This window comes from Phodopus roborovskii, unplaced genomic scaffold, assembly GCF_943737965.1.
Source record: "Phodopus roborovskii unplaced genomic scaffold, PHOROB, whole genome shotgun sequence".
Taxonomy (NCBI): domain Eukaryota; kingdom Metazoa; phylum Chordata; class Mammalia; order Rodentia; family Cricetidae; genus Phodopus; species Phodopus roborovskii.
This window is the reverse complement of record NW_026125052.1, coordinates 6,817,019-6,838,347: the sequence shown is the minus strand read 5'-3', so window position 1 is coordinate 6,838,347 and position 21,329 is coordinate 6,817,019. Positions and strand designations below refer to the sequence as shown.

Sequence of the window (21,329 nt, the reverse complement as noted above, 5' to 3'; positions counted from 1 at the left end):
GGTATATAAAAAAGAATAGTTAACATTATATAGTTAGTAATAAGTATGTGTATAATAAAATACACTGTGCTTTAATGAATACTTCCCTACAAATTCTGATACCATGTAAACATAATTTGGTAATTATTTACGCTATCATGAAGTACTAGAGAGATGGCTTACCTTACCAGTTAGGAGTGCTTGCTGCTCTTATGAATTACCTTCCCAGCACCCATGTCAGGTGACTCAGAACCACCTTAATTCCAACCACTTTAACTCCAGTTCCAAGGAACCCAACACCCTCTTCTAGCCTCAACAGGTGTTTTCACACAGGTACATGTGCACACGCACATGCACACACACACAATATAAATATTTTAAATAAATAAATACCTTATAGTTATCTTCAAGTTAACATAATTCACTCACCCACCATAATAAGAACATCTACATACTCAATGAAGGGGAAATTATAAGTGTTAATTAACCAAGAAAAGTTTTTGGTTTTGTTTTTAAGCTATCAAGCTTACAAATCTCCTTTACTATGCTGTTTGTCCCTAGACTGCTCAGGAAGTGCTTTTGGATAGTTCTGCTCCTTTCTCAAATTTGAGGTAAGAATGTGTTGCTCTCCACAGCATATGAACACTAATTTCTTTGCATATATTTGTGGCTAACCTCTAGGTCAGCTTTAGGATGCTGAGGATGCTGCATGATTCCATGATTCCCACTGAATGCTCTTTTTTTTTTTTTTTTTTTTTTTTTTTTTAACTTTTTGGAAGGAAGTGCAAGAACATGCTGTTTAGGTTCCATCTCTAAAAGAAGCTGCTGGAAGCATTTAGACAGCCATTGTAACTTTGTACTCTTAAGGCTGAGGATTCACACATCCTGTCTGTGTGTAGGGAAGCTGCTGGTGGCAGATGCACTGCCAAAGAGGGGCTCAGCCTGGCAGATGCGTTACGTCAAGTAGAATTTTGCAAAACATATTCACACAATCAACTTCCTTCATTTTCACCATTCAGTGATATAAATAAAAGAAGTATGTTTGTAGACTGCACCTTGATTTGTTATTATTCGTAGCATGCTGCTGCTGTCTTCAGGATTCCTCCTTAGAGCTGCAAACATACAAGTACGCTTTGTCTGTCTCAAGCCATGACTTTTCACTCACTTTGATACAGGATGAAGGGCAGGCATACACAGAAGAAATAGTCTTACTGGTCTACATTGAAAGTACTTGTTTCCTTATGACTGTCGTAGTTCCTACTGTGTCCATCTCCACCAGCACCACTTGCAGAAACACTATTACTGAGAAAACAGTAGTTCAATAGAAGAAATTAGAGCTACACCATGGCTTCTGCCTGCAATAATACCAACACTTGGGAGACTGAGACAGGAGCATCTCTGTTGAATTCAAGACCAGCCAGCGTGGCCACAGTGAGACTTTTTTTTTTTTAAGGAAATAATGCCTACAGTTCCTGACTTTTATGTTAATTTAGTGTTTCATTTCTTACTATGAAAGAATCAGTCATATTTGTTGTTAACTCTGCTGCTTACAATGTAATCCCGTGAATTCTATGAATATTGTTTTAGTAAGGATTTTAAACTGCTCAGAAGCCTTATTCCTGTTTTACACATCAAGTGTGTCCCATCCCTTCAGTCTCGCTTTGACCCGTACTAATTCAGATTTTTGGTATTAAATACCAAGTTTAAAAATAATTAGTTGCCAACAGCCAATGCTTACCCTAAAGCAGTTCTTAGAGGGGAAAAAAAGCCACTTTAAAAGCTACAGTAAGCAATTTTTGCTGTGTCTTACAAGTTAAACACTGCTATGATCTTGGCCATTCTTAATATACCACCTCTTCTATATGGGTTGGCCTTGGTCATTTAACACAGAGTAAAGGCTATGTATATGAATTGGAGATTTCTTACATTTATCCTTGTGAATTAATGTCATCATGTTTAAGAAGGTGGGTTGTAAATACCGATTTTGTTTTCAATACAAAGTCATCTGTCTCCTTCAAATAAAATCTTGAGTGTAGTTCTTTTGAGGAAAATGTTTTTTTTAAAATTTACATCATAATGCATTTCAGACGATACCTTAGTTAAACTCTGGAACACAAAACAAAAACTATTATGAATATGTGAAAAGAGACTTACAAGGGGGATAGGGGTCTGGCAGGATGGGAGGGGAATAAGGATAAATAGCATAACCAGAATATGTTCTGTACAGGTATGAAATTGTCAAGGAACAAAATTTATTAATAAAAAAGTAAATTCAAATGTCATAATAATATATATGCCTTTAGGCTATTCTGTAATTAGGAAAATCAAATGGGAGAATTTAAAAGATAATTTCTTAAGTAAATATATTTGTATTGAATTTATATTTAATATTACTATAAAAAATAAAAAACATCTGTTTAATAAACTAACATTTATATGTTTAGTCTGAAATTTTACAAAATGAAACAAAAGATCCAACAAATTATTTAAGATGTAAGCTATCCTTCATTTACGTCCTTCTTATACATAAAGTGAAAGTACTTCTTTATTGCGCCTATTTGTTTATCCTGATCCTTATTTACCGCAATACTTCTTAAAATGTGCCTATTTACTATATAATAAGCAAGTGAGAGCAGAAATCTATGTGACTGAGTTCTTGTGTAGCTCTATGAACATAATGTTCCTAGAATGAGAAATACTTTTGCACAAACATAATGGACCCCAATTCAGGTTTAGCAAAGATGCACTGGTGATGCTTCCTGTGCAGTGTACTCAAAGCCATTTCATTGCCCATGCAGCGAAAGAAGAGGTGTGTTTGCATCACAGCCTTCGCTCCCACTGCTGGGGAGGAATGGACGCAGCTTCCCAGCAAGCCTGCTTCTGGAATCCAAGGAGCTCGTTAGATCTGTTCGTGCCACACTTGATATGGACTGTAAGTTATCTTTTCTTTTTTGCAATTTTTTGATAATTTATTAAACAAAGCAGAAGAAAAAAAAATCAGTTCCGATAGTTTAATTGCATGGGATATATTTGTCTACAGTAAAACTGATAGCCACTCACTAAGAACGTTAGCATGCCAATTGTGGAAGAGTGTTGGCTTCATTTAAAGTGCTCAAGATGATGTCCAACTAAAGAATGCTAATTAATATGTGTCTTTACTTTCTGTTTTCTTCCAAAGTATCTTCGACATTAGAAAGTAAATGCCAAAATAAATTGCACTAAAAACATGAAGGGCAAACCAATGCTGAGGAAAGTTTTTAAAACCTACAACAGATGTAATGACATTGGATGAAGTTGAGTGAGGCCTGATGGTACAAGGCCATAACATGAGCACTTGAACGACGAAGGCAGACCAACTTCAACAGAACACGCCCAAGCAACGAGATAGAAAGGGCTGATGAGACAAACCAGTCCTGGTGGCTTCTAACTAAAATCCTAACCCCTGAATGCCTGGGGCAGGGGGATTTCTGGGATTGTGAGTCTAGTCTGGGCTACATAATAAGGGCTTCACACAGACTAAATATTGAGGACCTTTCTCCCAAGTTCAAACTAAAGAAAAAGAAAACACACACACACACACACACACACACACACACACACACACACAGGCCACAAACAGACTCTGTAGGGTGAGCAGGGTAATCAATGAAAGAGCTGTAATTAATGAACCAGTTCCCTGCTCTTCAGAGCTGCTGGCTTAGGCATTTCCTCCTAAGTGAGGGCCAAGATAAGTCACTGTGTGGGAACTGTGGGATCGGTACTAGTGTGGGAACGGTGCGATCAGTACTAGGGATCTGTCAGGTCAACACTGTGGTTTCAAGAGAAGAAGAACAGTTTCTAAGTAACTCCCCACACCCAGCACAGAGTCCTGGGGGAACACCCAAGTGACTGCACATCTCTGCCTTTCCCTCATCATGTCCCCAGGCACTGCCTCTTCATGAGAATCTCAACTTTTAATAACTATTTTCAACATGCCATTTATTTTCCTGCAATGAAAATTATAGGTAATTCTTCTAACTCTAACATTTATAAAAATCAATAATAACATGCCCAGACTGTAAAATGGAGGAAAAATAATAAGAGGAAAGTGATTCATGACAGACCCATCTCAATAGCTGATGTTTTGCCCAACAGCACTAGGCGATTGACAGTATAATGCTGTGTCCGACACAGAGTCCCTGCTAAAGTGTTAGCTACCATGGGGGTAGATTAACACAGCCACCTGAGGCTCTCCATTTAGGTAGCTCAAGTTCACTGGCATCTGTGCTGTGGTTGTCTAAAATGGTGAGCAACTCCTGGAAAATTTCTGAACAAAGGAAAATGCAATGTTTCATTAATTTACTCAGTGGTACCAAGCCTGTAAAGCACGGAGATATTTAAACTATGCAAATGTATTGTGTTCATCTAAAAACAAAATCATATTCCGGGATCATGTAGCTTAAGATTTTTAAACAACATGAATTTCTTACCAGACATTGTACATCATATGAGACAGAATAATTTTTGATGTTCAAGACTGTCAGATGCATTTTATATGTTAGACTTGGATGGGATCTGACAGTGTTCCTCTAAATACCAAAGTGCACCCCAACACTGTGCTTACAAATAATGCCTAATGCATGGCCATAGATGTTCTTGTATGATACCGTGCTTCAACTGAGACCCTGATACCCATCACTCATCAGCCCAGAGTCACCTAGTAACAGTTCATAGGTGTCAGAGCTGTAATAGAGAAATTTTAGACAAAGAAAGAAAATGGTCACCAGGTAAATGAATATATCAAGTAAGTAATATGATATTCAGAACATAACTACATCTTTAAATAAAATAAATTATTATACTTAAAGACATGATATCCATTATATAGCAAAATCTAAAGAGGGCTATCCTGAAAAGGGCTATTAAATATCCTTTCCTATTACATGAATATAATACCCATTCAAAAATGTTTTGTGAATATTTTAAAAAGTACCATCCATACTAGATTTCCTAGCATAAAATATGCTTTTAATTTAGTTTTTTAAGTTTTGAGGGTCTATATTATGCAGTAAATATTTACTAATAACAGTGCCCATTCAACAAAGATGGAGTCTGAGGCCCGACGATATTAAGTACTGAAGTCAGCCTTTAAAGAGTACATATCAGGATGAGAATTTCAAACCTCGATATACATATTACTTCACTACACTACTACGGTTCTCTTTTCCAATGTGAAGAAACAGGTTAACTAATCCGCCTATGCTCACATCATCAGTCAGTAGTAAAGCAAGGATTTATGAATGGCTAGAACTCATTTCAGAGCTTGTACTACCCTTATCCTTCAAGCTAGGGAGTCTGCTTGTTGAGGGTTCCTGATACCTGATTCTTTCAGTGGCTCTCAATCTCCCTAATGCTGGGATCCTTTGATACAGTTCCTCATGTTGTGGTAACCCCCCAACCGTAAAATTCTTTCATTGCTACTTCATAACTGTAATTTTGTTACTGTTATGAATTGTAATGTAAATATCTGACATTCATGATATTTGATGCACTACTCCCAAAGGGATCATGACACACAAGTTGAGAACCACTGCTATGGAGAAACTTACTGCTCTAACACAATATTAACAAGTAACATGATTGCATCGTAAATTGCACTCACTTCACAACTCTAAATATACAGACATAAAAGGTGATGGGAGATGTCATTCTGTAAATATGTTTCTCGTATTGGGTAATGAATAAAACACTGCTGGCCAATAGGAAAGAAAGATAGGCAGGACTAGGAGACAAGGAGGATTCGAGAAAATAGTAAGAAGGAGTTAAGATATAGAGACTGGAAAGAACAGAGAGGTCTGGGCCCTCTCTCTGGTAAGATAAGACCAGGTGGAAATACTTAGATTAATAGAAATGGGTTAATATTTAAGACAGAACTGGCCAATAGGAAACACTAGTAACAGGACAACAGCTTTATATCTCTGTGTGTTATTTGGGGCTGGCGCAGTGGTGGGACCAGACCAGCAGGGAAAAACCTACTCATAACAAAAAGGTACAATGAAGATAGAATGGTGAAATGGAACTTTATGCATGGTGCTAATATTTTCATTAACTATCCTACTAATCATTACTCCATAACAAATCACCCTAAAACTTGATGACTATCACATTTTAGTATTCTGCCTTATGGTCCTGTGGAGTAGCTAGGTTTGGCTGGACAGTTCTTAGTAGGAAACTCTGATGTGGTTACAGTCAGCTAACTCCTGACATTATAGTCATCTGATAATTTTGCTAGGCTGGACACCTAAATGGCAACTCAACTTGGGATATCAACTCCAATACCTTTTTCTTGTAGCCTTTCAGCAGAGGGACCTTAGATAGTTAAAAATACACAGTGGCACAAAGCTCCCACCCAGATGGTTAAATGAGCAAGTGGGGAACTACATCCCCTACTGTGGCTGAGCCTCAGAACCCGCAAGGCATCACTCCCATCAAATTCTGTACATCTACACAGATGATTCCAGGGTGGGGTGAGGGCTCCACCCTGGGTGAAGAGGTACCAAGAATGCATTTTAAAAGAGTGTGTAGGCAGATGTTGGTTTTGTGGTAACCTTTGAAGATTATAATTTTCAACATTAGAATATATCGGATATAATCAAGTTAATCATGATGGCTATATAACATCATCTTTGTGTCAGTTAGTGTGTGGCATTTATCAGAGAAGCCTGTGGTCTTTGTTTCTGTCCCTTCCCTTAATATGGTACCTGCTTAATATGTTAGTTTTGCTCCAGGATTCCACTGTCCATCCTATTCCCTTCTCCTGACCTTCTGTAAGCCAGAAACCAAATGTATAAAGTTGGTTGGATGAATGACTGAATGGATGGGTGGATGATCAACTGTATGACAGGACAGACGGACAGATAGGTAGGAATGCAAATAAGTAGCTAGGGAAAGAGTGGGAAAGATAATTTCCTCATAGTTGTCCAAACATTAAGTTGTGGTTACAGTTCTGCCTAGTAAGTAGCATTGCTTGGCTTGATAAACTAACATTCACAGACCCTTTGGTAACATTTGACTTAACAGATACATTGTTGAAAATTGGAAACCATGCTTCTAAAGTACTGCCTGCTCACTTTATAGGATGAATATGTATTTAAATTTTTATGTAACGCAAAAAATCTTTTTAAAAAGTTATATGTCAAGAAAACATAATAATTCATTATATAGAGGATTTCTCTATGTGGTTTAGGAAGGGCTGAACCCAATTGCTTCTAATAAATATGTGTAGACTCATAACTCTATGTATTAAACATTTTTATGTTTAGGTGGGAGAAGGAGAGGGAAACACCTGCATAGGCACAGCCCAGTGGACATTGCTGCCATTAATTTTAATTACCTCCCTAACATTAACCATTATCTCTGTCAAACATGATTATTCAAAGAAAATATTTGAAATTCAGCAGAATGTCTTTGCAAGAGAACAGAAAACCGACGTGTGCACTTTTTATCCTTTGTAAGATTATGTGTGCTTTGATGTTTAAAACCAGAAAACAGCTTCTATGCTGACTGCTTATGTAAAGTATAGCTGCTAATGTCGGCGTGTTTTGTCAGTGGTTTTCAACTTTATAGGCATAATTCTTTAGGTTTAATGAGTCTTCCTTTTTCTGCAAGCAGTGATTTTTTTTTCCATGTATATAATAGGAAACAGAAAATTAGTAGAGTGAGGTAGCTCAGTCAATCCGAAGCCCCCAACCTTATTTCTTTGGTCTTAGTTATCTGCATATTTCAAGCTATAATTTGAAATATTCACTTGGGCCATTGCCTCCACTTTCTTTTAATATAAATATACTCTGGGATATTACACTAAAGATTTTTCTCGAAAATCTGTAGACTTAAGTTCTCTTGGATCTTACAGCTTAAAAACAAACTCAGGAGACTGTGTGGAAGACTGTGACACAGCAACCAGCTTCCAAATAATGACAGGGGGATTTGTTATTATGAAGGGTTAGCCTATAGCTTAGGCTTGTTCCTAACTAGATCTTATCACTTAACTCATTTATATTAATCTGTATTCTATCATATAATATTACCTCTCTTCCATCTTGCACCTCCTGTTTCCTCTCTGTGTCTCCTGGCACTTGTCTTGTACCAAGCTTCCTCCTCCTCTTTCTCTCCCCAGAAACCCTGCCTATACCTCCTACCTAACTATTGGCTGTTCAGCTTTTTATTTGATCACAGCAGTTTATTTTCACACAGTGCGCAAGTACCCCACAATAGAAAAGAATCCTGAACCTGTCCTAGGTTCTCAATTCCTCTGAACTCTGATGAAATACCCCTTCCATAAATGAAGACTTAATTGCATTTTGCATCCATTTTTGGAACATTCTTGGAGCCTAAGCTAGAATGCCTGTATGTGGAATCCCAGGGATCACGAATGGTTTCTATAACATTTTAAGTATGGCCATCCCATCCTCATCAGAGAGCCTATGGAGACTGATGTCAAGACACATGTGATTCCTCATAGACTGGGAGCTCTGCCATCTCTGAGCTTCCTTAGAGATGCTCCAGGGAGCACTGTAGCTGTTCATCCACTCTGTGGGATGAACTAACCCTCAGCTCTGCTGCCTCACATCAGAATTGGAGGGTGCAATGGAATGTGTTTAAAGTGCTCCATGGAGCAGAAGCTGAAGATATTCCAAGTTTGAATAATGCTACTGCTGAGGTAACTGCGGGGGTTATGCAATGATTATGTACAGCAAGTAGTAGACATTTCCTTTCTATCTGTTGTTGTCTAAAGCTTCATTCAACTTGGATCCATTTGTAAAGGAGGTAGATGAGAGCTCTTTTGAATATTAAGCATTTAACATTACTGCTTTTGAGTTAGAGTGTGATCACCATGGGAACAGCAGAGAAGTGTCTTCATCAGCACCTTATCTTTCAACTGTCTATTGGTAACCACGACGACCTTTGGTCTGCTCTACTGTGTTTAGTAAAACAGTATGGAGGGAACATAGACATCTTCAGTGGGACCCTGGAAATGTTCTGCCAATCTCCATCAATATCTGCACCGCCAATGTCCCTGTGGTAACTTAGTATAGTCTCCATGTAAACTGACTGCTGCTTCAGAGGTTTGATTACCATATAGATTGACAGAATTATTATGAAGCAAAAGCAGAAACACCCAGTTCTGACTTAACTTTAAAACTCCTTGCTCTGTTATCCCATAGGAGCACTTAATAAAATGAGAGCTCATTGAGTTTCCAGTGTATTAGTGTCAGAGCCAACATTTAGGGCTGGAGAGGTGGCTCAGCTCCTAAAAACTAGGCTTACAACTAAAGAAGAAAAATCATTTAACTTTCTGCCTCCAAGATTCTCACAGAAATGAAAAATAGCTTATAAAAGTAGAGAGAAAATTACAGAGGAATCCTCATACCTTTTCAGGGTGGGGTAGACAAGACCTTATGGTAAGAAAGCAGGAAGGGCTAACTTGTTACTCCCTCTGTAACAGTGGTAATTATAGGAAAACTGGGCAATAATGTACACCAATTGTGTTCTGAATTGGAAAGGTAAATACAAGAAGCCTGAGGGTTGAGAAACTGTCTTCACTGTTACATTGTGATTGTCGGTGGCTTCTTTGAACTCTGCAGGCTTCACCCAGATTCTTTGTCAAGTAGAAGACCAAGTGGGTGTTGATCTTTCGAGAAGCACCCACAATGCTTTGTGTCTAACACACCTGGGACTACACAGGCATTGGTGTAGAAGGAGCTAGCACCAAGTGCACATGACTTTACATAGTCACCTCTCGTCCCAGCTTATTACCAACTGCCATTTATACTACTGTGTCATTCTAATGTTCACAGTGTAAACACACAGAGCCAACCCCCATCCTGAGCTGGGCAGCTCCAACAACCAGGTCATATGTGTAGGTATCCAAGAAGCCCCTACAGACTTTCAATAGTCAAAAGCCAGAAGAAGAAATACGGAACACAGTTACATACATATCTCATTCAAACTCTTATAAACAGGTACATATGAATACAAGGCCCACTGCAATTAAAGCAAGAAGACATAGAGGTCAAGACTTAGGAGAGTTTGGAATTAACATTGTAGTTATGCTAAAGCCTTCCAGTTCTGCCTGTATGCTTAAACTGGCATTTACAATTGGGTGTGTTCTTTAAAAGATTGAAAGAGAGATGTATCTACACAGGAAACAAGATGAATACATCATAGCTGGTGTCTTAAACCTGGTGTTTTACAGAACTGAGATGCAGCTGGGGCTAAATTTTCTACACCCACAAGGACCTAAATGATGCCAGAAAAGGAAGCGAAGGGCATGGATCATCTTGTAAAGAATACACTTTCTGCTCTCTTAAATTACTCATATATTAGGCATAAAAAAAAAAAACAATTTAGGAGCCATCTGGGCCTAGCACTAATTAAAGTTGAAAGTAAATATTCCCATCAACTACAGGTGGGAATGTATTTGGCACAACATTCATGAGAATGCACACATACTCATGCACACACACACACACACACACACACACACACACACACACACGCACAAGATCATTTAAAAGAACCTTTGAAAATGTTAAAATGTTTTAAGTATCACATATTTTAAGTCACTAATGTTAACTATTGGTATTTTTACGAAGTGAGTAATAAAAGATATACATGTAAATATTTTGATTACAGCATTTCTTATTAAATTTGAAGGTACAACTGTTAGAAATTGGCTGGTTAATTAAGTTTTACTCAGCCATCTGAAAATAAGGAGAATGCTCCCTTTATGAAGCACTGATCCTCTGATGATATATACTTGTCTATGTAAGCACCCTCTATCAATTATGCTGTATCTATCATTAATTAGCTATAATTTAACTCTATGTTTTAAAACTTAGAATTTTAAAACTGTATTACAAAGTATATCCGTGTTTTTATTTGCTTGTATGTCTGTGCACCATATATGTGTAGTACCTATTGATTCCAGAAGAGGACATCAGAGCACCTGGAACAGAAATCACTGGTTTTTGTGGCCATGATGGTGCTGGGAACTGAAGCCACTCTTCTGCTAGAGCAGTAAAACTGTTAACCATTGAGCCCAGGATTTTAACTCTTAAAAGTAGGATGGCTGTTTAGTATGTCTTCTCTTTATGTCCTGAGACAGTACCTTTGTCAAGTCTCAGGCCATCCTTTCTAAGACCAAAATCCAGTTCTAAGGAAATATCTCAATTAAAAAATTTGTTAACACATACAGTATAGAAGCTACATGAAAGCTGCTTAAGCCAATGAGAAAATGTCTCCTGAAGTCAGGGAGAGGCAGTGGTGTAACACCTTAAATACCTTCATGATTTCTTCCTTGAGATTCCACCCTTCTCTCAGATCTGTAGTTCATACTTCACATGTTCTCATGATCACCACTCTGCACCTCATGCTCCCATCATATTTTTTTCATTTCTTGTGATCGTATATTTAAGACTGTTGATAGTCATAAACCCTAACCAATTGAGAAATGGCAAACATATATTCCCTTGTATTATTGCAAATTGAAAGGTTAGCACTGTATGGTTCTACCAAGAAAATGCATCAAATTTAATCTTGGACAATTTAATTATTTTTAGCTCCAAGAAAAATAATTTTATTATGTGTGATAATATATTGTTTATGACCTAATAAAGCCACTGGAGATCAGAATGCAAAGCCAGCCAAACTAGTTAGACATAGCTGGGCAGTAGTGTTACAGATGGCTCTTCCCACCAGCCTGGTCCCACAGCTGTGTCAGCCTCGAACACACAGAAGCTATATTAATTATGAAACTGTTGGCCAATGGCTTGGGCTTCTTATTGGCTAGCTCTGTCTTAATTAGTAATATAATTAGTAATATAATATAATATAAATTTTTCCATGTGGTGTTATCTTACTAGAGAAGGGTCCAGACCTCTAACTCCTTTGGCAGCTCACATGGTGACTGCTAAGCATCTCTGTAGAGAAACAGCGATTTCCTGTTTGTCCCTGCTTATATCCTGATTCTGCCCAGCTACATCACTTCCTATCTGGCCAATCAGCCAGTCAGTGTTTTCTACATCAACCAATAAAAGAACATACACACAGAAGAAGATTCCCCATCACAGTGATGGCCACACCTTTAATCCCAGGACTCAGGAGACAGAGGCAAGTGGATCTCTGTGAGTTCAAGGCCACCCAGGGCTACAGGAGAGCGACTCGGTCTAAAAGAAAAACAGAGCTCATACCTTTAATCCCGGTGCTAGAGAGTATATAAAGAGCTTAGTGAAGTCCCAGAGAGTAGTCTAGCAGTCTGAGATTTGGTGATGAGAAGTGCAGTCTGGAGGTACGACCTGGGGTTCAGTGGCTCTCCCCTTCGGTCCAAGCATTGGTAGAGATGAAAGCTCTCAAGTGGCTGGCCATTTTGCTTTTCTCATCTCCAGTTTGAACTCCAGTATCTGCCTCTGGATTTTTATTACTAGTACTACAATTCTGGGTTAAATTTTAATTTCTAGAAAAAAGAAAAACAGCAAAGATAAGTATATATCCCTTAAGAAAAGGCAGTCGTTTAGATTCCATTGCATTCTTTAAAACTACTGAGTGTGTAGAATGGGGCAGACTCAAACCTAGGCACTAAAATAACAATATAAAACACAGAATGCCTCAAGTGCTATTCACATTGCCTTGCTCTCTGACAAACTAGATAAGTATAGCAAGGAAAGCTGTAGAAACAAATGATCAAATAAGCAAATATCATAGTTCCAGAAAGCGAATAATATCATACACATCAGGAAATCAGCTAAGAAAGTTCTTTTGAAGAGGTAAGACTGGAGTCCCAAGTCAACTAGAAAAAAAAAAAAAAATATATATATATATATATATATATATATATATATATATATATATATATATGGGAAGAGCTTCTCCAGCCCAACACAGAGCAGAGCTCTGTTGCAGCAATGACCTTGAAATTTGTGAGGGACAGTAAAACTAAGCTGTGCACCCACCAGATATGAGCAATATGAGCAAACAGATGAGTACCATGAGATAAGGCTGGAGATATAGGGCAACTGCTAGATCGTGTACAGCTTTAAATGGCATGCAAAGAAATTTGTCTTTTATTTTAAGAGTCACAGGAAGCCATTGATGGTTTTAAGCAGTGATAAAATAATATGACCTACATTTGCAAAAGTCTTTTAGACAATTCTTACACTGAAGCATATGACTAACAAGAATGAAGGAAACAAGAAGACTAATTGGATACAGTGGTGAGGGTGGGGATGATGGACACTTTGAGTAGCAAAGACTACTCCATTTTACCATGTATTAGATGTTAGAAAACCAGAAATTCACTATAAATGTTTCAGGTTGCCCTAAAGTTCAGTAACATCGAACACTTATCTCTTATTACCTTGGATCTTAGACAACTATATGCCTACCTATTGAACTATCTGTTTATCAACTAACTGACAAATATTTGCTTTTTTTTTCAATTAAAAAAAAATCCTGAGAAATAGGATGCTGAAGCTATTCAATACCATTTTCTGTTGTTATACAGGAAGTAAATATATATACAGCCTTTGAGTCTTAAAAATAAGAAAACCATCATATTTCTAGTATTTAATATATGCAAACCAATTTCTACTGTGAGTCAATCCCAAAGCTACCACATATTATGGGTTTTCGTAGAAGATCATTTCCAGGAACTTATCTCAGATCTATACTTTAATCACGTATGCTATCGGTAGCCTCAAGTTATGAAGGCATGGCTAGACAAGGGAGCTTCCATTTCTCTCTCAAAGCAGGAATAAGGTTGTCAAGGGGATTGCAGGATGTGCAAAGTCTAGGGTTTTACCATTACTATTGGTTTTACCAATAAAAAACCTGTAGACCCTAGTATGAACATGGCTGACAGACTCTAACATGCACTGGCTTCACAAAGAGGGAGAGTAAATGCCAAGACTGCTCCTGAGATCCCAGAATGCATTAGAGGTTTCATGTTGATGGCAATAGACAGAGAATAACCACTCTTCCATGAGCTGAAAATTAAACTAGTAATTAATAATAATAAGTAATAATAATTGTAACTAATAAGATTAGTTTTATGAGTAAAATAAAACTCATTTTAATCAAAGAATGCCTAAAGTATAACTCATACTTCCATCTTGTAGCTAGAGAGACGGTAAATGATGTCAGGCAGAAGTGGTTTTCCCCAAGACCTGAAAATGTCTTCATTCAGACTAAAGGCATCCTGTTGAGATAATAATAGATGTTCCCCAGAATTCATATGAGGACAAAGAATTAGCAGTTCATCTAAACAGGGTGTCAACTGTATTAAAATGTGGTAACAGCTTTCTTAGTTACTTAATGCAATAAGACAGTTCAATGTAGATCTCAAAGTTCAGCCCTTTCCTTCAGAATAACATTAATATTATCATATAAGGATGTTATATTTAAAATGTGTGTCATCTATATAGAAGGTTTGTTAATCTTTGCAATTTACAGTCTTATAATTTAAGCATCAGTTTTATTTCAATACAGGTCCGTTAGCAACCCTGTGAGATGGGTGCTAATGCCATTTTAGGAGATCAGAGTTAAGAGCACTTGCTGAACAAGTATGAGGACCTGAGTTCAAATCCCTACTGCCCACACCAAAAGCTAAGGCATGTCTGTGTAGATTCCTATAACCCTGGTGCTGGGGGTTAGGAAATACTGACAGGAGGGTTCTTGGGAGCTGTGGGCTCACAACCTAGCTCAAGGCTTAGTGAGAAGCTCTATTTCAAGGAAGAAAGGTAGATAATGTTAGAGAGGGATGCCTTAATTCTTCCTCTGGCCTCTGAAAATAGACAGGCTTGTGTGCTTGCACTCATATGCATACACCTCATACACTCGCACTTACATGCACACACACACACACACACACACACACACACACCATAAACACATGAAAAGATTCAGGCTTAGAGAGTTTACTTCATTCACAATCTTAGAAAGAATAGTGTTTTAAGTCTAGGATACTAGTAAGTCCTCTGAGAGTAACAAGGGTATAGTTAACAAAGTATGTCACAATTGAATTGTCAGGATTTTTGTTTGTTTGGTTTATGGTTGTTGTTGGGGGGTTGTTTTGTTTTCTTTTGATTTTAATTTTTATAACTGTATAAAACCATATGGTCTTAGAAACAATGAGAGCAAAGAACCGGAAAACTTCATGAGCTGTCTCCATAGTCTAGCTTTCTGACTTCAAAGAAGAGATATCGTCTTCATCTGGTCACCTCGAGGATTAAGGGACTTGTCAGGAAAGTGCTTTTCAAAATGTCAAGCATGCTGTAAGACTGTGCTGGAGAGAGGTTTCTAAATTAAAGCCAATGGACAAAATGCAGTCTGTCTAATTTTCATGACATGGATGTAAATGTACAGGGTGTAACTTTGGTGACTCCTTGTGATGCTTCAGTAGTGTTAGATCAGATGCAAGATCTCTAGCCAGTGATAACACTGGCTTGCTCAGGAAGGAGAAGTGAAAGATGGTTTTGTTTTCCTTAGAAAGTTCTTAACTTTTTCTTAAGAGAAACCACTTGCTATGTCTGCAACGTAAAGCATCTCTTTAAGGTAAAAAGAAATAAAACAGCATAGAAACCTCATGGCAAGACATAAGAGATGCCTTTGGGGCCATGTATGGAATGTGTATAGAGCATTTGTTCTCAACCTATGGGCCACAACTGCGTTGTTTCAGGAGGTCTCCTAAGATCATCAGGAAACACAGATATTTACATTACAGTTCTTAATAGTAGCAAGATTACAGTTACAAAATAGCAACGAAAATGATTTTATGCAACATGAGGGACTGTGTTAAAGGGTCTCAGCATTAGGAAGGCTGAGAACTACTGAAGAGAAGGAATGGGGAGGATGCCTTTGTGATACTCATTAACTGAGAGAGGATGCAAAGTCACAAGGAATTCTTCTCGAATGTCTACTGCAAATATATGACTCTGTACTAGCCAGATTTAAAAGTCATTCATGCTTAGGACCATGCAATGTGCTAATGCAGCTTATTTCCTTTATAACCCCAAATGTTAATGAAAATTAAAGTAGAATGGGGAGAAAGTGAGATTGAGAAACTATGCTTCCTGGAGAATGTTAATAACCTTAGATGAATAACTAAAACTTGCCTTTTATACATTTGTAAAATTTTAAATTAATGCATCTGTCTGCCTAAGTATCATGTGATAAAACATTTATGACAGAGTTGCTTTTACGTTTGACATAAAAAGTAGTTGTTGGTTTCCTAAATGACATCTTTATGAAATTCTTTTTTTTTTTTCTTTTGAGAGAGAGGGGAGTATAGTGATAGTATGCTACAGGGTTTGTATTCCAGCCCTGCTCAGATAGACTGGTGCTTTGGGGTTATGTGAGCTCTAGCAGCCTCGTTTCCTTACCTGTAGAGAAGGAGAGAACAGTAACTCATGTTCATGGTGAGGATTAAAGATGGCGCATCTGAAGTGGCCAGCTACTGTCTCTCAACACCTGGCACTTGATACATACCTTCTCAGTCTCCATTGCTCCTTGCCCAATATAAGTCTTAAACAACTTCCTCCTTTTTCCATCCTCTTTTTGTTTTCCCTAATGAGAATTAGAAGCCTTGGAAAGCAGTGAAGGCTGTCTGTTAATACAGATTTACATAAACTGCCATTATCCAGTTACTCCTCTAAGAAGTGGATGGAAAAAAATAACAAAACAAAAAAGCTGAAAAAACAACCCTGAGACTAACATTTTACTTTTGCAAATCAAACGGTGGAAGAACAGAAGCGACTCTCTGACATTTATACATTCCCATGTTATGAGTCGTTTTTTCCCACCAGCCTGGTCTCACAGCAACATCAGCCCCAAATAACACAGAGAGACGCTGTATTAGATATAATTCTGTTGGCCAGTTACTAGTTTCTTATCAGCTAGATCTGTCTAAATATTAACCCATTTCTATTAACCTAAGTTTTCCACGTGGTCTTATCTTTCCAGAGAAGGGCTGGTGTACTTTTCTCTCCGTCCTCCATCTTGGATATCCTCCCTACTACTTCCGGAATCCTCCTTGACTCCTAATCCCACCTATCTTCCTTCCCTATTGGCCAACAGTGCTTTATTCATTAACCAATAAGAGAAGCATATTTACAGAATGACATCGCCCATCATCTCTTTTCTGTCTAAAATTGGGCGCCATATTGTTATGAGGAGTTTCCCACTAGCCTGATCCCCCAGCCGTGCCAGCCACAAATAACACAGAGACATTATATTAGATATAAAGCTGTAAGCCAGTTACTAGTTTCTTATCGGTTAGCTCTGTCTTAAATATTAACCCATTTCTATTAATCTAAGTATTTCCATGTGGTCTTATCTTACCAGAGAGAGGGGCTGGTATTCTTCTCTCTCCATTGTCCATCTTGGATCTCCTCCCTACCACTTCCTCTTTCCTCCTAGTCTCCTAGTCCTGCCTATCTTGCTTTCCTACTGGCCAACAGTGCTTTATTCATTAACCAATAAGAGAAATATATTTACGAAATGACATCTCCCATCATTCCCTAACTGGATATCCTGCACCATTTGCTGGGATTTTCTGGTTACAGCAGGTCTATGGAAGGTTATGCCAGTTCTCAGACTCATAGATCTGACAGAATGAGGGTAAGACCGCTCTCAGAGGAAGGCTCCCGAGCAGAAAGTCAAGGATGTGAGTAGATGATACACCATTGTGGCATGTAAAAGATCAAAACCATGATGAAGCAACAAGAGTAGACTTGGACCAAAAAGTAAACAAATCTCAAAATGGGTCATTTGCTGACTAGGGCTAGCCAGGCTGTCATAATCATGAGGGTCTTCATTCAACACTCTTAACTTGCTGGCTGGTAATCATAATAGACATATCTGAATACAAACCACAGACTCCATGAAATCAGGGTTGTTTTTTTGTTTTTGTCTTTTGTTTCCATTAAACTTGGATTAAATGAGTTTATTCTCACTTTTTTAGAGGATAGAAAGGAGTGGATGCAATAATCCTAAATGTTAATGCCAGGGTATAAAATTATAGTCTCCACAAAAGAAAACAGTAGTATATAAGTCAACTTCACAACATTTTTTGTTGAACTTGTTTAAACAAATGCACAAAAGATGATGAGAGAAACACCTAAAGAACTAAAACAGTGTCCAAAATACTAAAGCCAGGTTTAACTTAACTATTGACATACTGTTCAACATAATTAAAAATTAGCATTTTGAAGTAATAAAACAGTTGAGTTCTGATGTAGCATAGAGGGGAAAAGTCTAAAATGATGTGTTACACATATTCTGGGTGGCTCTCATGGCCTGTGCTACCTGTGTTAATGGTCTCTTCCCCTGAAACATGTTCAGGACACATAGTAGGCTTGTCACCAGTACAATGCCTTCCAGGTGATAGGATGTACCTGAGGACATTGCATGTGGCTTTAATGCCTGCCTGTTTTAGGCTGGGCTTTCTTGCTCCTGGCATACTTCAAAGAGTTGGATTGCTATGTTGGGAGACTTAAATGGCCAGAATCTACAAACTATCTGTTGGAAGCCTACAATTTTCCCTGAGATAAGCCACAAAGAAGACCCCACTCATGCTCCACTCACAGGAGCCTTGTGTGATCTTACAGAGAGGACTGCCCAGAGCCATTGCCAGTCCCCTTCACTGCAGAATGTGGAAGACCATGTAAAGGTATTCTTTTCAGTAGCTGCAGAGTGTAACAATTGATTACACCACAAAAGAAAATTAATAGCACAGGATGCTGTCATTTCCTTCTAACGCTCTAGCAAGGAAATGACCTTTCTAAGCAAATACTGAGCTTTCTTGGGGATACAGAATTCTCTTCTATTGAAAGCAGAGACAAAAATTATATTCTTAAACCTCTGAGTCCAATTTTAGACTCATAAGTTACAAACACCCTCTCTATTCCCCTGGACCTCTCTATCTAATAAGGGAAATGTGAGAAAATGAGAAGGTTGCCCCTCTCCAGGTTTAATTAAGATGCATCCTCCAGAAGCAGACAGCCACTGCCTTATGAGAAACGCTGTCATGAATCTTCTCCAGAGACATAGCTTTCCACCTTACTGTGTGATATTGGCTCAGTCAGCTCAATCCTCAAGTACCTGTCATGGCACTTGACACATAGTTGATGCTCGGTGATTGATGAATGAACTCCTTATTAAGTTATCTCACCCATAGCAAGTAAAAATGAAGAAAAGTCACCTTTCCCTACAAGGACACACATCTCCTTCTTATAACCTGGGGAGAGAAAAACTATTCGTGTACACACACACACACACACACACACACACACACACACACACACACACACACATAGATCAACTGTGAAGATACAGAAAGAATTGGTTTGCTTTGTGTAAATGAGAAGAATTTAAAACCCCTAATATGAAAGTGAATCATTTCACATTTCCCTTTATTTCTTTTCAGTCTACAGAACTGTGTTTAGTTGTATATGAGCTTTGGCTTCAGAGTGAGTAGACGCTATAAGCTTGTCAGTTTCCAAATGATACTGGCAGAATGGACTCATTTATTTTGTCTCTATTCTGTGTCTTCTCATCACATGAAGGCACAAACCTTTCATGATCTGGGAATAATTGAAATGCCTCTATCTTTTATTCATTTTTATTCTCAGTGCCCTCCTTTGAAAGACCCCTATTGGAAACTCGATTTTAGCATTATTCATACGTGTTTGCCACAGTGAATGCCTGGGAGTTATACCTCGCTATTAGCAATCTGTGAATTCTTCACAAGTACTTTCTTTAATTCCTAATTGCTTTGTTGAACATTACTGATAACAAAAACTATACCCCCAAATTTGGCCTCACGTGACCCGTTAAGTAGAAAACTGACGAGAACAAGTGTCATTGCTTTTGCTGTCTATCAGAATCATTGCAGTTGTTTTTGCCAAACTAGCAGAAATACATTTTAACTCATTGTGTCATTCTTCATTAGGATGTGTGTTTATTCAAAACATTCATTTTTGAAAGTGAGATGACAAGTAACCTCATGACCATGTGTAACTAAGACTATTGGGTTTTTGTTTTTTTTCTCTAATTTTCCAAATTTTTAAGATATTTTAAGAATAAGTTCTCATTTCTCCAAAATAGTTGAGGTATGTAGTATTCAGGACATGTGGATATTCTGATTGCTTGACCTTAGCCTATAGGCTCCATTATACAGTTTAAATTTTCCAACATTCACTGAACATTCACTGGCCATCATTTCTTGATTTCTTTCTCCAGACAAGGTACTATGGTTGTCATTATAATAGATACAAGGGTAAGTTGAACTCCTCCCTTAAGAAGGTAGCCATTTATAGATAGAACCAAAATATGTATGAATACGATATGACTGTAGCATAGAAGGGCCCCAGAATAGTTTCAGATGTTCATGGATTTGAAAGGAGGGAAAACCATACATGCTGTAACAACTTACCACGAACTTGGTGTCTTAAAGCTATGCAAATATATTATCATATGGTTCTGAAAGCCAAAAGTTCAAAATGGCTCTCTCTAGGCTAAAAATGAGGTTCAGCAAAAAGCTTCATGATATTATAGGAGTTCTTGAGATTTTTTTTTTAAATTTTCATTTTTTTTTTTTCCTCAGTAGATTCTCTAGGCTACTCACATGGCTTGGCCTCTGGCCTTCCCATCTTCAAAGTCAGCTGGCTAGTTCACCTCTCTCATGTCATTTCCTTCCAGCATTGAACCTTCTACATCCAGTATCCACCTTTAAGGCTCTCTGTCATTATGGGGAACAAACACAGTCTCTATAATTTAATGTGAGATGACTAGCAGCCTGACTTCTTCCTTGTGTTTAATATAGTATAGCCTAGGTTCTATGAATCAGGATGGGAACCGCTTCAAGGAGACATTATTCTACTTACCCTAGGAGCAGAAGAAAGGCTCACGAGGAAGAGATGGTGCTTGAAGGATGGATAAAATGTAGGCTCATGAAAGTGGAAGGAAGAATATAGGAACTGCTTTGTAAATGAAAGGAATAACAAAGTAACAGGCTAAAACGTCTAAGGTGAGAAATAAGTAAGAAAAATTTAAACATTATTTGGCTTACAACTTGGTTCAGCAAAATATTTCTTAGGTTTTGTGACCTTAAAAAGTGTCCCAGTGTTGAATGCAACCATTGTGGCAGGAAAACAGTCACTGATAATAAGAAATGGTTTGAGGTGTGTTCTGATAACACTTTATTTATAAAAGCAGGTAAAGGCCAAATTTGGTCTCTGGACTATAGTTTTTCAAGTGTTAGTCTTCAGCACAAATAATATGAAAGAAGTAGTTGAAAGTAATTTAGGCGTCGGTTG

The 21,329-nt window shown here is 37.9% G+C and overlaps 1 protein-coding gene across 1 annotated transcript in view; it reads left to right on the top strand.

The window, feature by feature from the left end:
- Window positions 1–21,329, top strand: part of Stxbp4 (syntaxin binding protein 4) — a 125,913-nt gene that overhangs the window by 68,175 nt on the left and 36,409 nt on the right. Inside the window, exons 11-12 of the mRNA XM_051195782.1 lie at window positions 541–590; window positions 2,778–2,911. Coding sequence (XP_051051739.1) covers window positions 541–590; window positions 2,778–2,911 — 184 coding nt within the window. The remainder of the gene's footprint in view (window positions 1–540; window positions 591–2,777; window positions 2,912–21,329) is intronic.